General features: G+C 47.6%; 1 protein-coding gene across 1 annotated transcript in view; it reads right to left on the reverse strand.

The window, feature by feature from the left end:
- Positions 1-20,679, reverse strand: part of NECTIN4 (nectin cell adhesion molecule 4) — a 120,838-nt gene that overhangs the window by 9,638 nt on the left and 90,521 nt on the right. The window contains exons 2-5 of the mRNA XM_054999725.1: positions 19,760-20,113; positions 16,233-16,523; positions 12,338-12,458; positions 871-1,022 (exon numbers count right to left, since the gene is read on the reverse strand). Of these exons, the coding sequence (XP_054855700.1) occupies positions 871-1,022; positions 12,338-12,458; positions 16,233-16,523; positions 19,760-20,113 (918 nt within the window). The remainder of the gene's footprint in view (positions 1-870; positions 1,023-12,337; positions 12,459-16,232; positions 16,524-19,759; positions 20,114-20,679) is intronic.

The raw sequence follows: 20,679 nt of genomic DNA on the forward strand, positions 1-20,679 counted from the left end.
TTACAATGTGTGGTGAGGGGAGGGGAAGCAATGTTGAGGACACTGAAGAAGGCAAAAAATCAGTGGGTCCCGATTTGTAAGTATGCTCAGGGCTTTTTTTCAGCTGGAACGTGGTGGAATGGAGTTCCAGAACCTCTTGAAAATGGTCACATGGCTGGTGGCCCCGCCCCCTGATCTCCAGACAGAGGGGAGTTAGATTGCCCTCCGCACCGAGGGCAATCTCCCCTCTGTCTGGAGATCAGGGGGCGGGAACACCAGCCATGTGACTATTTTCTCCAAGGGCAACCCACTGAGTTCCGCCACCTCTTTTCCCAGAAAAAAAGCCCTGAGTATGCTTCTAGACAAACTTGCACAATGTCTACTCAGATGGTTACTGGGAAAACACAGGTTATGATCAGCATCATAACCTTGTGGCACTTTAAAGACAATTTTGTTATAGCAAAAAATTCCATAAGACATCAGTTGTTTTCTGAACTCTGTGGCCACAGAAGTCTATGCCACAATCAATTTACACAGTGAAGTCTTTAAGGTGCCACTGGACTCTCGCGTACTCACACTGCTACTCCTCTGACATTTGAGCTATTTATTCTATGAGGGGGGGAAAGCAGTGTGAGGATGTGTGTATATTCCACACAGCAGACCGTCTTTAAGCAAAGTCCATTCAGTGTGATGTATGACTGGGATCAGAGTTGCAAGTTTGAGCCCCCACTTGGTTGCAGAGTGAACTTGGCCCAGTTATTCTCTCAGCCTAGCCTACCTCACAGGGTTGTTGTGAGGATGAAATAGAGGAGGGGGAGAACAATGTTGCAAGCTACTTTGGAGGGAAAGGTGGGGCATAAATATCTAAACAAATCTTCCCCCAAATAATACCTTTTATGCTGATGGTCGCCGCAGCCTCCTTGGTGGCAAAACCGTTGGCTACACGGCAGATGTAAACCCCTCCATCATCTGTGCTGAGCGGTCTCTGGAACAGCAGCGTGTCTCCTTTTATTTTCACTCCACTCGGGAGACCATTCTCTTGCCTGGAAGGTGAGCAAGTCAAGTCAGAAAAAACCCCCGGAGACCAGATAACTTGCCAGACCTGATGCTTGTTGTTTCGCTAGCCTGTGGAGTTTGGCTGCGCTGATGGTGCAGTTCTGGATCCACGACAGGGAGACCTGTGTTCTCCCAAAGTCTCCTTCATATATACAGCCTGCATCCCTTGACTCCTGCAAGTCCAACACGCGTCCGAAGTATCTCTAATTTTCAGAAACTAGCCAAATTTCTGGGGTGAATTGCTGTCCCTGTTTTTCACTTTGGGGGATGCCAGACTGGGACGTATTTGCTCATGCTTTTTCCATAATAACCTCCGAACAGAATCACATCTAAGGTTTCTACAGCACTTAATATAGCGCTATATTCTTCATAAAAATCCAGCAATGCCTGTCCACACAGGCAAGAGCTTACTGTTATGTTTACTTGGAAGTAAATCCTGTTCAAAAAAGGATATGCTTCTCCCTGTAATTCGCTACCTTTGTTTTATAACCTAATTAATAACTTCCTGTTCTCTCTATTGCTGGCTATGGAATTCATGCCTCAGTTGTGTGTTATGTGCCGTCAAGTCGCCTCCAACCTATGCCAACCCTATGAATGAATGCCTCAATTAGGAATTATTATTTGAAGGGCAGCGTTAAGCACTACCATTTCCAATAAAACCAATTGGTCATTATTTTAATTTTATAATATAATAATAGCACAATGACAAAATTACAATAATTAAAAGTCAACTAAAACAAAGAGCAATAGCTTTGGCTGCAAAGTGCTAAGCAGTACATTTCATCTTCCACCCCAAAACAAGATGGGTAGCCATGTTAGTCTGTCTGTAGCAGTAGAAAAGAGCAAGAGTCCAGAAGCACCTATAAGACTAACAAAATTTGTGGTAGGGTATGAGCTTTTGTGAGTCACAGATTCCTACCCTACCACAAATATTATAGGTGCTCCTGGACTCTCGCTCTATTCTACCACCCCAAAAGAACAAGTGATAATTGACAATTGAGTCAGGAATACCACAGCCAGCTGTGAGAGAACAGAAAGTAGTTAATTTAAAGCAGGAAGGATAGGAGGAATATTTTATCGGACCATAGCCCTGAAAAATCCCAATAAGGCTTTGAATATTCTCAGCAAACAGCCAGGACCTGCTCTTGCATTTTAAGTGTTTAAAAATGTCACAACCGTGATCTGGGGGGAGAAAATGAGGAGAACAACGGGAAGCCCTAGAATGCAACAGGTTACCAACCAATCTTGCATCCATTCCCCACTTGGAGGTTTGCAGTGCAATTCTTCTAAGTTCATTGACGCCAATGGAACAGTGAAGCTCTAGTTAGGATTGCACAGTTAACTTCCTGAGACCCTGGGGAGCAATCTGAAGACCTGGCAACACAATCTATGCCCACTGTTTTAACAAATCACCTCCAAAAGCAAACACCAGGACAAAATAGAGACAGTGATATATCAGGGATAGGGGCCAGAAAAGAGGCTTTTCCTAGCTAGAGCTCACTTTGACCAAACAAGTTCTCCCACCTACGAAAGTTTGCATTGGGCTTGTGGGTGCCACAAGTTTCCTTTTGTTATTGTACTGTAATGAACTAACAGGGCTAACCCACAGGAATCTGGGACCAGAAAACAGGGACTGCCTGTGGCAGACAGGAACAAGTGGCACATACGCTTAGAGGCCACCTTGCAAAAATAAGACTCCTGGACCAGAGGCAGACGAGTCTCTTTCTCCAAGCTTGCTCTTCTGCCCTTTCTGCCGCCTCCCCACCCCAACATGTCCAGGCTCGTGATAGAAGGTGTGGGGAAGAAGAAAGGGGGGGGGAGGAGGGCGGGGTCAGCCATGACATCATGAACAATAGGTGCTGAAATCAAAGGGATTCCTTCCTTTTTCCCACGGTGTCTCGCATGGTTTGAGTCAGTGCCAGAGCATGTTCAGACACTGCTCCAAATTCTGCATCGCATCAGCCAGCATCTGAGCCGGTTAGCATGGCTCAGCAAGGAAAATGGCATCTTTTCCCTGCACCCCCGCCTCAGCCATACACGCAACAAACATATATAGAGGCACAATTAGATGGTCGAAATACTCCATTTTAAAAACACTGTGATGTACTTAATGGCATCGTGTGCACATGCTGATATATACATATACCACATATATACTTCAGAATATACAAAATAATAAAAATATTATTTACATTTGCAATTATCCCCTTCCCAAGTGCTTCAGATTCACTCAGTAATCTTTACAACAGCCCTGCCACATAAGCCAGTGTTCTCGTAGAGAGTCAGTGTAGTGCAGTAGTTTGAGTGTGAAAACTTGGATTCAAATTCTCCCTTGTGCCAAGAAGCTCACTGGATGACTTTGGAGTGGGTTAAAAATGCAATCCATCAGAATGTCCCAGTCTGATGGATAGGAAATGAAACTGGAACAACTTGAATGATTATATTTTTAACCGTTCCTCTAAGGAACTCAGTGAGGCATACATAGCACAGGCAGGCCTCATCCCACTGTATCCTAACGACAACCCTGTGAGGTATGTTAGGCTGAGAGAGAGAGACTTGACCAAGGCCACCCAGTGAGTTTCAAAGCCAGTGGGTATTTGAACCCAGCGGTCCCTGGGTCCTAATCTGACGTTCAAACCACCACATTACATTGGCTCTCCATGTGCAAAGCATGTGTTCTGCCCCTGAATCATGGCCTGAATCAGCCTGTCTTTGTGGGGCCTATCAGTACAGTAAACTGTCACAAACCCCTTGCCAGTTTTGCTAGGTCTGCACTTCAGGCGAGAGCAGGCAGTGGGTTGGAGAGAATCCAAGATCAACAAAGGCAACTGACTCACACCCTATTCTACGGCAGAGCTTTGTCATCCAGTTGGGTGTAGTGCTCCCCCCCCTTCCCCCCACCAGTGCCCTCAGAGCAGATTCACACAACCACCTTCAGCTCACTTTTGATGTTGGGAAGTCAACTGAAGTTGATTTCACTATGTGGCGATTGCATTGTGTGCTTGTTATCAAAGTTCAGGCAACCTTTGGCTTTTTAAAAAAAGTTTGGGATAATAAGCAACTTTCTTTAGGAAAACTGTTAAAGACCCTTAATGCAGGTAACAGAACTACAATTCCCAGGGTTCTTGGGTGGGGGGCGGGGAGTTATGTTAGAAAAATCGACTTGTGGGCCTTGTAACTAGGGCTGCCAGATGGGGTCCGGCCTAATACTGAACCCTGGGGAGAAGCAGGGGGAAAGTTATCTTGTGTGTGTGCACACAGCATGCATACGCTCCCATGCAGCATGATGACATCACTGTAGGAAGTGATGTCATCATGCCCCCCCCCCAAGTTCTGGGCACCACTCTTGGGCAGCACCATACCACCACAGGAGACCGCCCAGGCGCCTGGGGTGGCAGGCCACTTTCTGTGCAGCCACAGGAGACTGGGGGGCTGGGCTTGGCAACCAATGGGAGGGGGAGGGGCCAGGCCAGGTGTCCAGTATTTGGGGGACTTTTTTCCTGGATAATCCTCCAAAATACCAGACTGCCATGGCCAAAGCCAGACATCTGGCAACTCTCCTTGCAACTGGACATAAGAAATTGCTTTATACCGTCAGGCTACGTCCACCTAGCTCATTTCTGACTGGCAGAAGGGTTGTTCCCCATTTAACTGAAATCCTTTAACTGGAGGCGGCGGGGAGAAAGCCCAGAACTTTCTGCATGCAAAATATAGGCTCTACCACTGAGCCACTCATCTAGATTTGTCCTCTTCAGCTGGACACCTAGTTGTAAATGGACCGAATCCTGCAATACCACATCAGCAGCATCCATGACCAGAGAGGTCTATTTCTGATGGCCCTCAATGAATGGATGTGGCTGCCCAGTTATTGGCATGAATTTCCTCTTTGTCTTATGTGCACAAGAACAGCCCACATGTCTCTGAAATGTCCGAAGCAGTATCAACAGATTGTAATCAAGAAGACCATGTCTCTGCTTCCAGTCCACTCAATCACCAAAAAAGCAGTGTGTGTGACAATAAACATAGAAAATCCTAGTTCATTTTTAAAAAAATGACCGCCTAGCTCTTGTAGTCACAGAGATATATTAGAAAGTGTGTGGGCAAAACCCGCAGAAATCTCAGGCCTGACACTCCCGTTCAAGAGAACAAGGAGCCTAATCAGACATGATGGGAATCCCTCAGCTCTGCTAGTGTTCCCAACTCCAGCCTAGGAAATTCCTGGAGATTAGGGACAGTGCTCAGGGAAAGCAGGTCCTGGGGAGGGGCGAGAGCTCAGTGGAGATGTGATGCCATAGGGTTCACCTCCTGAAGTTGCCATTTCCTGCAGGCGAACTGGTCTCTATAATCTGGAGATCCGTTGTCATTCCATGAAAACTCCAGGCCCCATCTTGAAATTGTTGACCCCAATCACTGCCCATTTGAAGAAAGTAAATTGTGCATGTCTGCGTCTATGATTGGGATTAGGACCATGAAGGAAGGGGATTTAACCCTTCAACTCCACCCCCTTCAATTTTATTAATCCAAAACTGGCTCTCCATTCTTTTAATAGCATTTAAAAGAAAAAGACAGGCTTTTGAAGAACATCTTTCCCTCTTGATAAAAGCACAGGAAGCTAGTTTTGATTAAAGAAACCAAACATAGGTCGAAAGGTTAAATCCCCTCTTCCCTTCCCTTATGGCCCCAATCCAAATTGTACCTGAGTGAACAATTTACCTTTTGAGACAGGCAGAGAAACCATTATGACTAAAGGGAACATCCACATTCCCTTCATTGTCTTCATCAGACCTGTTATGGCTCTCAGGAGACAGTGAAGAGTTCTGAGGTAGCAGAATGGATTGCCTCACTTAAGACTGCACGTAGAGAAGAATTACGTGTTGGAAGGCTCCCCTATGTTATGAATAGGTTGCCAACACTGCCCTGGCAAATGCCAGAAGGTTTGGAGAGCAGAGTGTCTGTTCCAGGTTATGTTCTAGGAATTTCCCCTAATCTCTGTGCTAAAGACTATAGAGACTCAGAGCCAAGGTACAAGTGACGCCTGATATAGGTTGGACACTTGTCATCTTACCTCAAGTTTTGATGGGAAATGTAGGCATCCTGGTCTTACAGCTTGGCTCTCCATTTAATTGAAGTTTACAGAACACCGCCCCCTCCCCACACACACACACAGCGGAGGGGAAGGGGGGGTGCCCGGTGAGAGCCCGACACCTGCACTCCCCTCCCAACCGCATGTTCTCCCTCCCATAGACTGCCACTCTGTAAACTTCAATTAAGTGAAGAGCCAAGCTGCAAGACCAGGACGCCTACATTTCCCATCAGAACTTGAGGGAAGCTGACAAGTGTCCAACCTGTGTCAGGCGTCACTTGTAGCTTGGCTCTCAGGGAAATTTGTAGAATATCACCATGGAGGCCATTTTCCAGCCATTTTTTCCCTTCACACTCTTTCATTTCTTGAGAGTGAAGGACTGGGCCAAAGGCAGGGGTTTATCTACTTGAGGCAGGCAAATAGCAAGCCTAGTTATGAGTGCCCTGAAAATGGAAAAAGAGCACAGTAAGCAAAGAGGGGGACTGAATATTCCTCCCTACTGTGCAAGTATCTACTTCCATAGAGATTCTGACAGGAAGGAACGTTTAAAGTTGGAATCCAACTACCTACAGCCTGAAGAGGCACAATCCATTCCCATCACGTCAGTTCCCCGTAACCTCATTCTTCTGGGTTGCCAACTGCCTGGAGGAAAAGACATGCCCTGTCCCTTTCACAGAGGTTCAATGAGATGTTATTTATCAGGTGATGTTATTTACCTGTATGCCATGAAAATCTCTGTTGCCCATTTCCACACATTAAACCTCTATGAAGGGGACAGAACATGTTTCTCCAAGGCCCGAGGGCAACCTTAGGGGAGTCATGGGATGTAACACTTAGTCTTTCAGGTGCCATTGGAACCCTGTTTTATTTTGCAAAGAAAGAAGAATAAGGCACAGTTGCATAAAAAAAAAACCTTTACAAGTTGCAGAATCCAGCCTTTCTTGGCACTGAATTGTATTGTATGAATTATCACTTCCCTTTAAGGATAAACACAACCCTTTGTGTTTTAAGAAGTTTGTTAGCTCAACAGGTTACGCCAATTGCTATGGTGCAAAAGGATCTTGGAGTTTCTATTTTTTTAAATGTCAGACTGTATGCTTCTGTACATGCAAAATCTGTATTTTACATTTATTTACCTGATGGCATTGTTTATTGAAATATCCTTGATACTGACTGTACTAATCTCACACTAAGTAATCTGTCTGGAGTCTCATTGAGAAAGGCAGACAATAAAAGATAGTAGCGGCAGCAATAAAAGACATGTCCAGAATGTCTTTCCCAGTAAGGGGAAGCTGCTTTTAAAAAAAACTCAGTATGACTTAGAACACGCACAGACTTCCCCTCACCTATTGAAGGGTACAATAGTCTGATATGGGGGGAAAGCCTCTTATCAGAATAACGCCACCAAATTCATATTTGCATGCTGTTGTTCTGGCCAGAAAGATGAAATTCTGGGCAGGCTAGAATCAAATGTCGACAGAGGCACAGATTTCCTGTTGTGTCTCGCTACAAGTGACATCTTCCACGCGAAGGGCACTTGATCATTTTCGCAAGTCTTTCTGGGTACTGAAGTCCCTCTCCCACACCCCTTTTCCTTCTGTTCCTTCCCGTCTCCGTTAGCACGGCTGCCTGAAGAGAAGGAGAAAGCCTACGAGAGCAGCTTTTGCAAATCGTCTTGCTGGGGGGTGGGGAATGCTCTAGAGAAAGCTGACATGTGAAGTCCTCCCCTCTCTGTTAGAACTGTTAGGATCGCTGCCTTAAAAGTCAGAGAAAGCCTGCGTTTGCAAATCGTTTCTCTAGTCGCAAGCCTGCTCTCAATGATCTTTGGGGGCGGGCAGCTGCAACTTTCTAAGCTTTCTCTAGAGTATTTCCCCCCCTCCCCGAGCAAGACGATTAGCAAAGTTGCAGCGGGCAGCTCGGGGAGGGGGGGAATACTCTAGAGAAAGCTTAGAAAGTTGCAGCTTTCTCTGACTTTTAAGGCAGCGATCCTAACAGTTCTAACAGAGAGGGGAGGACTTCACATGTCAGCTTTCTCTAGAGCATTCCCCACCCCCCAGCAAGACGATTTGCAAAAGCTGCTCTCCTAGGCTTTCTCCGTCTCTTCAGGCAGCCGTGCTAACGGAGACGGGAAGGAACAGAAGGAAAAGGGGTGTGGGAGAGGGACTTCAGTACCCAGAAAGACTTGCGAAAATGATCAAGTGCCCTTCGCGTGGAAGATGTCACTTGTAGAGAGTAAACAGACTTCAGAGAGTCTAATTCTGTGCCCCCCCCCCTCTCAGTTCTATGCAAAGCTTCGTCAATCCAGCATCCCCAGCCCTGCTGAGCTGGCTGTTTTTTCTCGCTCACCACAAAAGTCGAGAAAGGCTACGAGGTGCATTTTTACCCTGAGGCTGCTTCCCCGAAACCCACAGCAAGTCCCAGCTGGTCCCTCTGAGCGTAAAACCGCTTGAGAGACAGCCAGGAATTGCTGGGCGATGAATACGTGTTTGAGGGAGATAAACCTCTTTCTCTTTGAATGGGTTCCATGGGAGCTCTCAGCAATGGTTGACCCAGATCAGGTGCACTGCTGGCTGAGGTTGGCATGGCTGTGAGTCACTGCACCCGTCTCGAGGAAGGAAGGGGGAAAAAAACCCACAGAATTTCAGCTGCCCGGGGCATGAGGAATCAAGGAACAGCAGCACTCTGAGAAAAGTTGCCAACCATTTATGGGACATCGGGGGGGGGGGAATTACAGCTGGCTCCAAAACAATGTCTGGTGGGCCCACGCAGCCACCCAAAGCTGACACAGGAAAATCCTGGGCTGCTACAGACTCCAATGGTGCAATCCTGAATGTGCAAGCTATAAACCTGTCACATGGCCAAGGAATTGATGGTGGAAGCAGGGAGGGACTTCTTCCCTTTCCTTCCCATCACCCTCTGCAGCACCAAATGTCCCCCCAGAATGTTGACTGGGGGGACGTTTGGGGTTGCAGAGAGAGAGAGGTAAGCAAGAAAGTCATGCTAGGTTAGCAAAAATGCTCTCGTGGATCCAAGTCATTGTTCAGCTTGGAGTGTCCTGAAGGTCACATTAAGAAAGCAAAATCAATTCCTGAAGCAGACTTGCTGGCACACTGTTGGAAGCGTTATCTGCCAGCAGTGGGGACAAGGATAAAGATTTCATGCCAGAATAACCTTAGGAAGTGCTGCCCTGGGAATTTTTCACTGCTGGGGGGGGGGGAGTGAGAAGTGAATAAAATATCACTGCCCGTCAGTTAACCCAAGATAGCCCAATCTCATCAGATCTCAAAAGTTTAGCAGGGATGGCCCTGGTTAGTACTTGGATGGGAGACCACCATGGAAGTCCAGCGTCCCTACGTCTCTTGCCTTGAACACCCTACGGGGTTGCCGTAAGTCAGCTGTGACTTGAAAGGGGGGGGAAAAGTTGATTAAAAATGTATCTAATAGACTTTCCTGGTGACTGCGATTTCTGTTTAGGAAGAGACTGTAATTACCACTTATAGCTCTTGTAAATGGCCACTTTGCTGACTCTGTATAATCTGAGCCTAGGAATATCAGAGATTCCTATCACTAGTATTTCATTGCCCCTGGATTCCACTATTTACACTTTTTTCATCTATACCTAGCGCTATAGCTGCAACTGAAGGTAATGGGCAAATCCACTTGCCCTTGGCGTGTCCCGGCGTTGCGCTAGATGTTCGCTAAACACCCGGAAGTATAGCGTCTTTCTAGCGCGATTTTAGAAATCGCACTAGAAAGACGCTATACTTCCGGGTGTTTAGAGAACATTTAGCGCAACGCCAGGATGCTCCGAGGGCGTGTGGATTTGCCCAATATTTCAGGCTTTAAAGTGCTCTGGGGTTCTGCTATTTTTATTCTACAATTTTAAAATCAATATTTCAAAACATGCCTCATTCAGTCCATAAATTGCAAAGTGGAGGGTTGTGAAGCCTCAAGTTGCTTTGGAGCTGTGCTGCAAGGGGGAAGGTTTAACCTTTCCACTTCCACTCGGTTCCGCAGTTTGAAACCAGCTTCCCCTCTAAGTTAACAGCATTTAAAGGAGAAAAGATTACTTACAATGGAGCAAGATGCATAGTCTTTTTCTGGTCTTCTTGACAATTTTTTGGGGATTGTAGCACTTAGACTATAGGACAAGTGGATCCCTGGTGGTGGAAAGTACCGTCAAGTCATAGCTGATGTACGGTGATCCCCTCTGCTGGGGTTTTTAAGACAAGGGACTAACAGAGGTGGTTTGACATCATCTGCCATTGCAACCCCAATCTTTTTTTGAAGTTTCCCATCCAATTACTAACCAAGGCCGACCCTGCTTAGCTTCCAAGATCTGACAAGATGAGGCTTCGTGGGCTATCCAGGTCAGGTTAACGGGTTCCTAATCAGCTGTAAAACTCAATGGGGAACTGATAGGGAATTTTTTTAAATAGTACTGTGCTGCCAGTTATAAATGTCCCTTCTACCACTTACCCAAATATAATCTAAGACACCTACCACAGTGATACAGAGAAATATGAGTTTTATTGTTACACAAAACTCGGAGGTTCCTGGGGCCTGATGCATATTGAGCTACCTTATCCTTATGCCTAAATACTTTAATGCTAAATTGTTTACAGAACAAAATGAATCAAAAGATCAAAAAGGTTATTACAAACAGTTCACTTAGATTTCATCTTACAGAGAATGATGGCACCATTACTTTGATCGGCAAGATACAATCAAAATACTTTATACAAATAAGAAGCCTTTCTGGCTCCTTGTGGTAAGGCTGGAACCTAAACAATATGAAGTGTCCAAGGCTGGATGTGGAACCTTTATTTCAGGGCTTTTTTCAGGGGGAATGCGGGGGAACGGAGTTCTGGAACCTCTTGAAAATAGTCACATGGCTAGTGGCCCCGCCCCCTGATCTCCAGACAGAGGGGAGTTGAGATTGCCCTCCACGCCGCCAAGCGGCGTGGAGGGCAATCTCAACTCCCCTCTGTCTGGAGATCAGGGGCGGGGCCACCAGCCATGTGACCATTTTCTCTGAGGGCAACCCACTGAGTTCCACCACCTTTTTTCCCAGAAAAAAAGCCCTGCTTTATTCTATATAAAAATGGCATAGCAACGATCACAAGAGACATGGAATGTGCAGTTTAGGTGTTTTCTGCAACTTTCACATGCCAGGCAAAGTTTCTTGCTCACAAACCTAAAATGGTAGGGGTCTTTAAAATTCCCCAACCGTCAACTTGGAACAGTTACTCTCTTTATCCATCTAGCGTGCAGTAGTTGTGAGGATAAAAAAGGTGTGAGGGGGATATATATTGTCCTGAGGTTTTGGAAGGGAAGGTGAGGTAAAAGTCTAATAAGGTTTTTAAGAGTGTGCATTTTACGTATATGCACCTGAGAGATTAGGTGCCTCCAAACCTTTGTGTGGAGATTTAATTTCTAGAGACTGGACGGGGAACTCACAACCATTCCACCTAAGAAAAATGTAATAAGCCATCTCCCAAATACAAAGATGCAGTCAAACCAGGCAGTAACTTGTTAGATACACTAATCAGAAAAAGGGTATGACGAGGGTATGACGGGTTGACGAGTATGTGATGAACCGATTTTAGGCCCCTTCCCACTCTCAGAACAAGCAGGGCCAGCGCGTCCGTGGAGGTGGGTCTGGCAGCCGCCTCGAGTGCTAAGGTGCCGGAGGGGGCGCCAGGGGGCGCGTGTCGTGGAGCTGGCGGCAGCAGCACTGGTGGCTGAGTGGGAGGGCTGGGAAGCCGCCCACGTGCCGCCCCTGCCGCCTGCCACACCTGGCCCACCACTGCTGTGCCTGGCTGGGAGCGTGTGCTGGTGGTGGCGGCGCGGGGCAGTCTGAGCGGGCAGCCTCCCAGCCCTCCCACTCAGTTGCCCTGTGCTGCTGCCACCTGCACACAGCTGCAGGCCAGGCGCAGCAGGCGGACAGGGCAGCATGGGGCAACTGAGTGGGAGGGCTGGGAGGCCACCTGCGCGCTGTCCCAGCTGCCTGCTGCGCCAATGGGGCCGGCTTGCAGCGGTATGCTGCGTGATGATGTCACATGCAGTGATGTCATCACACAGTCCAGGTGCATGTGTGTGCGTGGGGGCGGCAACAGCCCTGAAGCTGCCCCCGGCCTCAGGCGCCAGAAACTCTGGCACCGGCCCTGAGAACAAGGCCTCAGAGAATGCACTGCCACACAAAGAATAAATGCTCACCTTGTCCAGTTATATGTAGGTGGAGGGTTCCCATCCACAAGGCATTTCAGGGAGGCCCCCTCAGTTCCTGCCACCCAGTCCTCCTCTGTCTCATGACCCAGGACTGAAGCATCTGACAGATCTGTGAGAGGAAGAGAAGATTAAGTGGAGGAAGCAGAGGGAGTGGAGTCACCTTCATTTCAGGCCCCCAACTGTAAACGGAACCCCACTTTTGACAGTACTTCTTCCTTTGGACCCCACCTCATTCTTGAACTTTCCCCGTGAAAGTCAGCCGCAGTTGCCTAATGATGAATTAGACCATTGGTTTATTAAGCTCCACATTGTCTCCTCTTAGTGGTAACAGCTCTCCAAAGTGTCAGGTAAAGAAAATCTTCCTCAACACCTACTACCTGAAGTCATTTTAAGTGGAGGTTCCAGGAACTGAGGGCATAACCAGATGGGACATTTTCCACATGTACACTTACAAGTCCTTATAATAGCAAAGCTACACCTTATAGTTGTCAACGTGTTGTGACTGGGTTTCCCCGACCTGACTCAGACAGTAACACAAATGCTGTGAGGGAACTCATTTCCCTGGTGCGCATAGCAATGTGTTTAGGAAACACTGTTCCTTGCAGCTGACAGGGGACTGAGTCAAAGTCAGGTTGGGGGAACCCAAACATGTTAAAAACTGTGATGTGTAGTTTTGCAGTGTCAGTGTTGTGCCCGTAAGATTAGAGCCTTTTCCTCTCAGTATACACAGAAGCAGGAAAGCAATCTGTCTTTTCCTGTCACAACTGCCATGTTGTATACCTCCCAAACTCCCAAATTGAATCCACTTGCCTCCATGTTCACACTTTTCCCCTTTTGCTCATTTCTGCTGAGGAGATGGAAGCAGAAAATGACGTTTGCTGCCTCACTCCACAAGCACTTCTTTAGAGGGAGGTTTCTAGCCAGGCCTCAATCAGCCTCCTTTCTTTGCTCACTAAGAGGAAAACTACACGAGACTCCCAGGCCTGTGTCAGGTCCTGCAAGGTTCCCTGGGTAGTGTAGCCTTACAAAGAATAGCCGCTCAATGCAATTCTCCGCCAAGGAGAAGAGCGGTGGGAGGGATTCTCTCTTTGTCTCTTGCAAAAAGCAAGAGAGAAAGAGAATCTGCGATGCAGTTCTTCGCCGAGGAGAAAAGCGGTGGGCGGATTCTCTCTCTCTTTGCAAAAAGCCGCCCTGGATTTCCTGCTTCCTGTTATATCCTCCCCTCAAAGCTCCTAGAGGAAAACTTGAGTGGTGGCATTTTGCAAGAGACGGAGAGAGAATCCCTTCCACTGCTATTCCCCCAGCAGAGAATCGCATCAAGAGGCTGTTCTTTGTAAGACTACACTACCCAGGAAACTTTGAGGGACCCAACATATGAAGAACATGTGTTGGATGTTTCGTGTAGCTTGGCTCTAAGTTGGCGCAGCCACATAGACCACATTCAGATATCCATCTTTTTTGCTTTTGGTTTCTCTCATGGAGACACCACTAAGCCAACTAGCTGGCAACTTGAAGAGAAGTGCTGCTATGAATCTACAGCAGCAGCAGAGAGAAAAGACGGAGAGCTCACCTGCTTCCAGGTATGTTTCCTGTGAAGGGAGAAAGTTATGAGCTTAGAGGTAGTGGGGTTAGATTCAAGAATCTTTCAGGGCATAAAACAGATTGCAATAGCTGGATAAAATAAAACAAAGAGGTTGCCTGTTTCCATGTCACATCTGGTTAGTCCCTGAAATTGTGACTTTCTGTATGCAAAGCTACAACTCCTGCCCAATAATATACGCATCTGCATTGTGCTGAGTCAGACTTTAGTCCATCTAGCTTAGTATTATCAAACCTTCTGACTGGCAGCAGATCTTTAGGCTCTCAGCCAGAGAACAATCTTTTCCCAACTTGCTGCCTGAGATCTTTTAACTGGAGAGGCCGGGGACTGAACCTGTGATCTTCTGCATGCAAAACAGGTGCTCTACTGCTGAACCAAAGCCCCTCCCAGGTTTCTGGCTGGCAGAAGAAACTCTTAGGAGACACCAAAGTGAGACTGATGTTGCTTTGGGGCTAAGACTGCCTGGGTGTCTCCTTGTTTCAACCTACTCAATGTAATATTTACGGCACCATCTAAGTATTTCTTTAGCTCAGTATTATCTAGTCTGACTGCAAGTGGCTTCCCAAAGTCTCAAGAAAAGAAACGACTCTCCAAGCACCTGATACCCTTCAATGAAAGATGGTGGAGACAAAATATGGAACCTTCTGTATGCAGAACAGGTGCTCTCAGTTGGAGTATAGCAACGTCTTGTGTACAAAGAAGAGAAGAAGGTCCTGCAGGGGACAGCAAGCTCTAGCTAGACAGGGCCGATTCCAGACGGCCCTCCCCATGCCGAAACGTCGCGCGGAAAATGCGAAATATCGCGTTTTCTCGCGCGAGTTTTGCGCGACGTCACGTGTCGTCACGCGAGAAAACGTGATATTTTGCGTTTTCCGCACAATGATGCGCAACGTTTCGGCATGGGGAGGGCCGTCTGGAATCGGCCCAGGACTGTAGGAGGAGTGTGGTGGAGAGTGCTGTCAAGTCATAGAGGGTTTATGGCAACCCCTGGTGGGGTTTGCATGACAACAGACTATCAGAGGTGGTTTGCCATTGCCTACTTCTGCAACCCTGGTCTTTGTTGGAGGTCTCCCATCCAATTACTAACCAAGGCCAACCCTGCTTAGTTTCTGAGATCTAACAAGATCAGGCTTACCTGGGCTATCCAGGTGAGGGTGTAAAGGAAGTACTTTTTTCTAATAAGGGGATTTCTCTTTGTCTGTCTGCAGAATTCTATCCTCAGGATAGTTTCCTACATCTTCTGAGAACTCTCTAGAACTCTCTCAACTAGCAAGGCAGCTGGATTATCTCATCTCTTTCTATCCAGTTTGTTAATTCCATAAATAAAGCTTTTGTTACTCTTAATCTGTTTGGTGTCCATCACCCCCTTGCAGTTGCCGTTTTCCCTGCTGCATCCCCAAAGGACTTTATTTTTTTAAAAAATGGTAATAACCATATCACTATATCAGTTACTGGTTTTTAAGAATCCCAAAGCCTTCTGGTGGTGCAGCAGGGAAAAACGCAGATTGAAAATGTAGCTGAGGGAGGAAAGTGCACAGAAAATGGAAATCAGTAGGAAAGCCTTTGCGTTGCATGCAGAAGGTCCCAGGTTCAACCCCCGACCACTCTAGGCAGAAGGATCAGGCAGTAGGTCTTAAAATCATAGAGTTGGAAGGTACCTCCAAGGTCATCTAGTCCAACCCCCTGCGCAATGCACAAAATTCACAACTACCTTGCCCCCACCCCCAGAGACCCCTGCTCCATGCCCAGAAGATAGCAAAAAATGGCTTCCTCTTGAGACCTCAGAGAGCTCTTGCCAATGGGATGAGACACTACGGTCTTTGATGGACCAATGGGCCGATTCAGTACAAGGCAGCTTCACGTGTTTGGAATGCCTGCGTGAGTGCTCTGTTGCCAATACAAATGCCTCTGCCTTCACGAATGCAAAACAGAGAATGCCATGAGGATGACATCAGGCAAATACATCCTTGCCTGAGCCACGGTCCCGCCCGTAAAGGTACAAGCCTCTTTCCATCTTGTTTGTCCAGGCCATGCTTTACTCCCAGAAAAGCTGCACCACACCAGCCAAGCACTCCCTGCCAGGGCTGAGTTGCGATTCTCGCACAGAAAACACGGCCTAGAGTTCAACCCCAGTGCAACAATGGCCAGTGGGAAGAGTCCAGAGAATCTGCTGAAATAAGAAGTGCCAAGCAGCTCGGACGTACGCTCGAGAAACAAGGCTGCAAAGGCCGCATAGGGAAATGGCAGTGGTAGCTCAATTCAAAGCAGAGGGTGGATACCTACACGACACATTGAGTCTGTGTGTGATCCGTTTCGTGTGCTGCAGTCCTGGGTGGGAGACAACGCAGGTCAGGAGCTTGCCGTGCATCTTCCGCCCGGGGACCACGTAGTACTCAGTGGTGACTGATGACGAGCGGGGATGCGAGGACTGGCGAAAATCGGTGATGCCAGCCACATCTGTCTCCCAGGTTACGATTGGCACAGGGTTCCCCTCTGCGGTGCACGAGGCAGCCAGAGTACGGCCCTGTCCCTCCTCCAATGGGGGGCCTGGATTTAGAGTTGGCAGCGGGGGCACTGTAGGAGGAAATAAGCAACCACAAATCTGATACAAGTCTTACAAAGGCTTAGAGAATTATGGTTGTTGTGGATTTCTTAGAGAATTCTTTGTTCTGCATATGTACACGGGACCAATTTAGATAGTGACAATCGAGCTGTGGAAATAGGGCTTCGGCTTTCCCTCTATCATGCTTTTCCTGATCTGAAAAGGCTCTGGACAGCCACTATTTACCCCACAGGATACGTAATTGCATTTATTACTTTTTCATTTATACCCTGCCTTTCTCCCTAATGATAATAATCATGTGCTTATATACCGCTCTTCTGGACAAAGTCAGTGATATTATTCCCATAATACAGCTGGGGAGCTGGGCTGAGAGGAGTGGCTTGCCCAAAACCACCTGCTGAGCTCACGGCAGTGGTGGGAATCAATTCAGGAGAGTGCTGGCTCAGAGCCCAGCCACTAAACCACTATGCTACAGCAGCTCTCAATGATGACCCAAAGTATCTTAACTCTTGCCCTCCCTTTTATCCTAAGGGAGACAATGAATGGTCCAAAGTCATCAAGTGAGCTTGCATGGCAGAGTCGGGATTCAAACCTGGGTTTCCCAGATCCCAGTCAGACACTCTAACCACTACACCACACTGGCCCTCATGATGAGTATACGTAAGTTTCCTCACTGGGGAAAACAGTGGCTCTCTGGGGGCTGCTTCAGGTCAGGAAAACAGTACAGGGAGGAGAAGGCTAAAATACCATTGCGCACACCTCATAGTCTGGATCCTAATTGGGCCCACGTGTGTTTCAGAAGCACAGAACTCTCAGTACATGAGTGATCCAAAGTCCTGTGTGTATCTGAAGAAGTGAGCTGTGACTCACAAAAGTTCATAAGCTACCACAAATTTTGCTAGTCTTTTAGCTGCTACTGGACTCTTGCTCTTTCCTGCTGCTATAGACAGACTCACACAGCTACCCATCTTGATTTTTTCAGCATATGAATCAGAGACGCCTCTTGTCTGAATTTTCCAGCAGGTGTACGATTAGCAAGAAAGAAGATCTCTGCTTACTGAAGTCTGTCTGACTGACCGCTTTTCTCACAACTGGCCATTTCATTGGGTTGTTAGCAGGGGCAGATGGGCCATTATGGCCACTTGGAAACGTCCTGGTGGGATGATGGCCTGTGGCCAGCTCTCTATCAGGGCACCTCAGCCCTGGGCGAGTGAGTCTTGTTGGGCAGAGGGGGGTCTTAGGTAGATGAGACTCATCTTGTCCAAGACAGCCCTGCACAAGAGAAGGAGAGTCCCATCTTGCAAACAGAAGCCCCAAACAAGGACAGGCGAGTCTCATTTGGTCCTTGGTTGCCCACAGTTACCCCAGCCATGGCAGGGCCTTTTTCCTGGGCCGTTTTGGTTTCCCTGTCCACTCTGGATTACTTGGGGTCATGGCAGAATGTTGTCTCTTTTCACGCAGAGGCTTTTCTGAGAGCCAAGCTACAAGTGACGCCTGACACAGGTTGGACACTTGTCAGCTTCCCTCAAGTTTTGATGGGAAATGTAGGCGTCCTGGTCTTGCAGCTGTAATGGAGAGCCAAGCTGTAAAACCAGGACGCCTACATTTCCCATCAAAACTTGAGGGAAGCTGACAAGTGTCCAACCTGTGTAAGGTGTCACTTATAGCTTGGCTCTGAGTTTCAGGTGCTGAATTTTAGTGGTTATTCTTTGAGTTGCTGCACTTCTGTGTTTTCCATTTGTCATCTTTCTGTGTTTTCCGAGATATTTTTCTGTGCTTCCTCAGATCAGGTTTAACAACAAATGGAAAATGACTCAAGTGAGGAAGCTCAGAGAAAAATGGTTGTCAATCAGCATGCAAACCATGGGGAAACATCCGTGAATTAAAAAATATCGGGAAGTCCAGTTACAGATTTCCCACGTAATAAGATTAGACAACCCTAAAAATAGGGTTGCCAATCTCCAGGTGGGGCCTGGAGATCTCTCAGAATTACAACTGCTCTTCTGACTACAGAGAGCTGTTCCCCTGGAAACATGGCAGCTTTGCAGGATGGTCTCTATGGCATTATACCCTGATGAGTTTCCTCCCTCCCCAAACCATGCCCTTCACAGGCTCCACCGCCAAATCTCCAGGAATTTCCCAACCCAGAGCTGGCAATGCTACCTAGAAAGAATGTCTGGACTGGGGGAAATCCTCCTTGCCCCATCAAGGGGAAAAGTCTCTTTGATTTAAAGAAGGGCTGCCAAACAGTTGACTCAGCAACGTCAAACACCAGCCAACCTGCATGGGGGCATGATGCTGCATTTCTCACCCCTGCTGTTTCAATACCCAGTCCCCCTTTCAGTTTTGGGCTCCCAATTGGGATAGGGACCACAGGCTTCAGCCTTCCTCCTGCACCATTTCCCCAGTCCAAAATGGGTCCAGGGGGTGCTATTTTTGCCCCATTGCGGGGCTGTATGAGTAGCCTACCAGTACATACACAGCCCCCCAGTGGGACAAGTAACTCCTCCCTGGAGCCATTTTGAGTCAGGTAAACAGCTGAGGGGCAAAGGCTGAGGCCCTTTCTTCTTTTGTTCCATGGTCCTGTTCCTAGTCCGGGTCCGGACACTTGGAGAACAAGTTCCCCTACACCTGACGGGTAACTCAAGTCAAAGTCAGATAGGAGGAACTCAGACACTACATGTGAAAAACCGTAATGCGGGTTTGGGCCTTATTGAGTGATCAACCTGGGTTTAGGCTGTACCTTTGCAGGTGGAGATTGCTGTGATTGAATATTCCTAGTACAACATTCCTTGTAAGAGAATACTAGCATATCAGGAGGTTTATTCTAGACCCTTTTTCTAGGGGGCTGGGGACTTCCTTGTGTGCAAAAAATATTCAAATACGTTGTACCCAACAGCCCACATAACAAAAAAAGCATTGCTGGCCTCTGCATTGGTATATCACTTCTGGGTACAACCTGCAAGTGAAAATAGGTAGCTCTAGGAATCACCAGAAACTCTATGGTAAAACCATAAAGTACCATAGATTTTCCAGCAATTTCTCAAGCTACCCATTGCCACTTGCAGGCTGTATCCAGAAGTGATGCAGTGATGCCAGCGACACTGCCAACCTCACACGCTCCCCCATGTCCCTACTCCCCAACCTTCCCATTGGTTGACATGCTCAGCCTGGCAACCCTACCACACAGGGTAACCATCTCAAGGAGAATTAGGCCTCACTCTGGGGGCTTCCAAGGTGCCTTTACCTAGGACTTTGAGGGTGAGGTGGGACTCAAAGTTGCCCAGTGGGAAGGTGATGAGGTGGCACTCGTAGTTCCCCTCGTCGGCCTGCACTGCATTCCTCAACACAATGGAGCCGTTCTTCAAAGACCCTTGTGACTGCCAAGACAGGCGTCCTGCGTAGGCATCCTGGATGTGCTCCCCATGGTCCACATTCAGAACAGCAAGCTCCGCACTCTGCCCATCGTCTCCACGCTTCAGCCACGTCACCTGAACCACTGCCTCATCTGCTGTGGTCTGGTAGGAGCAAGGTAGAACTACATCTTTGCCAAGCACTGCGGTAACACTTTGGCGGGGCTCCAGCACCCTTGCTGGCGAACCTGAGGAGACAAAAGAGGGCAAAACACATGAAGTGGTTATCCTTGAGTGCACAGATGGAAATCCAAGAAGGATGAATCTTGGGTGGTAATAATCTAGTATACCAGCCTCTAGATGGGGATTGGAGATCTCCTGGGATGACAATTGATCTCCAGATGACAGATCAGTTCCCTTGGAGAAAATGACTGCTTTGGAGGGTGGACTGTAAGGGATTATATGCTGCTGAGGACCCTCCTCTCCCCAAACTCCACCCACTCCAGACTCCACCCCCAAATCTCCAGGAATTTCCCAAGCCCGAGCTGGTAATCCTCCTAATCCTATCAACACCAATGTTTCCTAGATTAAAATGCTTGCAATACCAACATCAGTTATTTCATCAGGGATCACTTTGCAAGCTCCACCCTCTTCACCGCTGTGCACTGTGGAAAACTCCTAATATGTTCTAAATACTGCATTCGTGGCGTAGTGGTTAACCTGTCAGACCAAGATTTGAGAGACCCAGGTTCCCAATCGCTGCTCTGCCTTGGAAGTTCAGTAGGTGATCCTGTGCCAGTCACTCTCTCTCGGT

This window comes from Eublepharis macularius, chromosome 1, assembly GCF_028583425.1.
Source record: "Eublepharis macularius isolate TG4126 chromosome 1, MPM_Emac_v1.0, whole genome shotgun sequence".
Taxonomy (NCBI): Eukaryota; Metazoa; Chordata; class Lepidosauria; order Squamata; family Eublepharidae; genus Eublepharis; species Eublepharis macularius.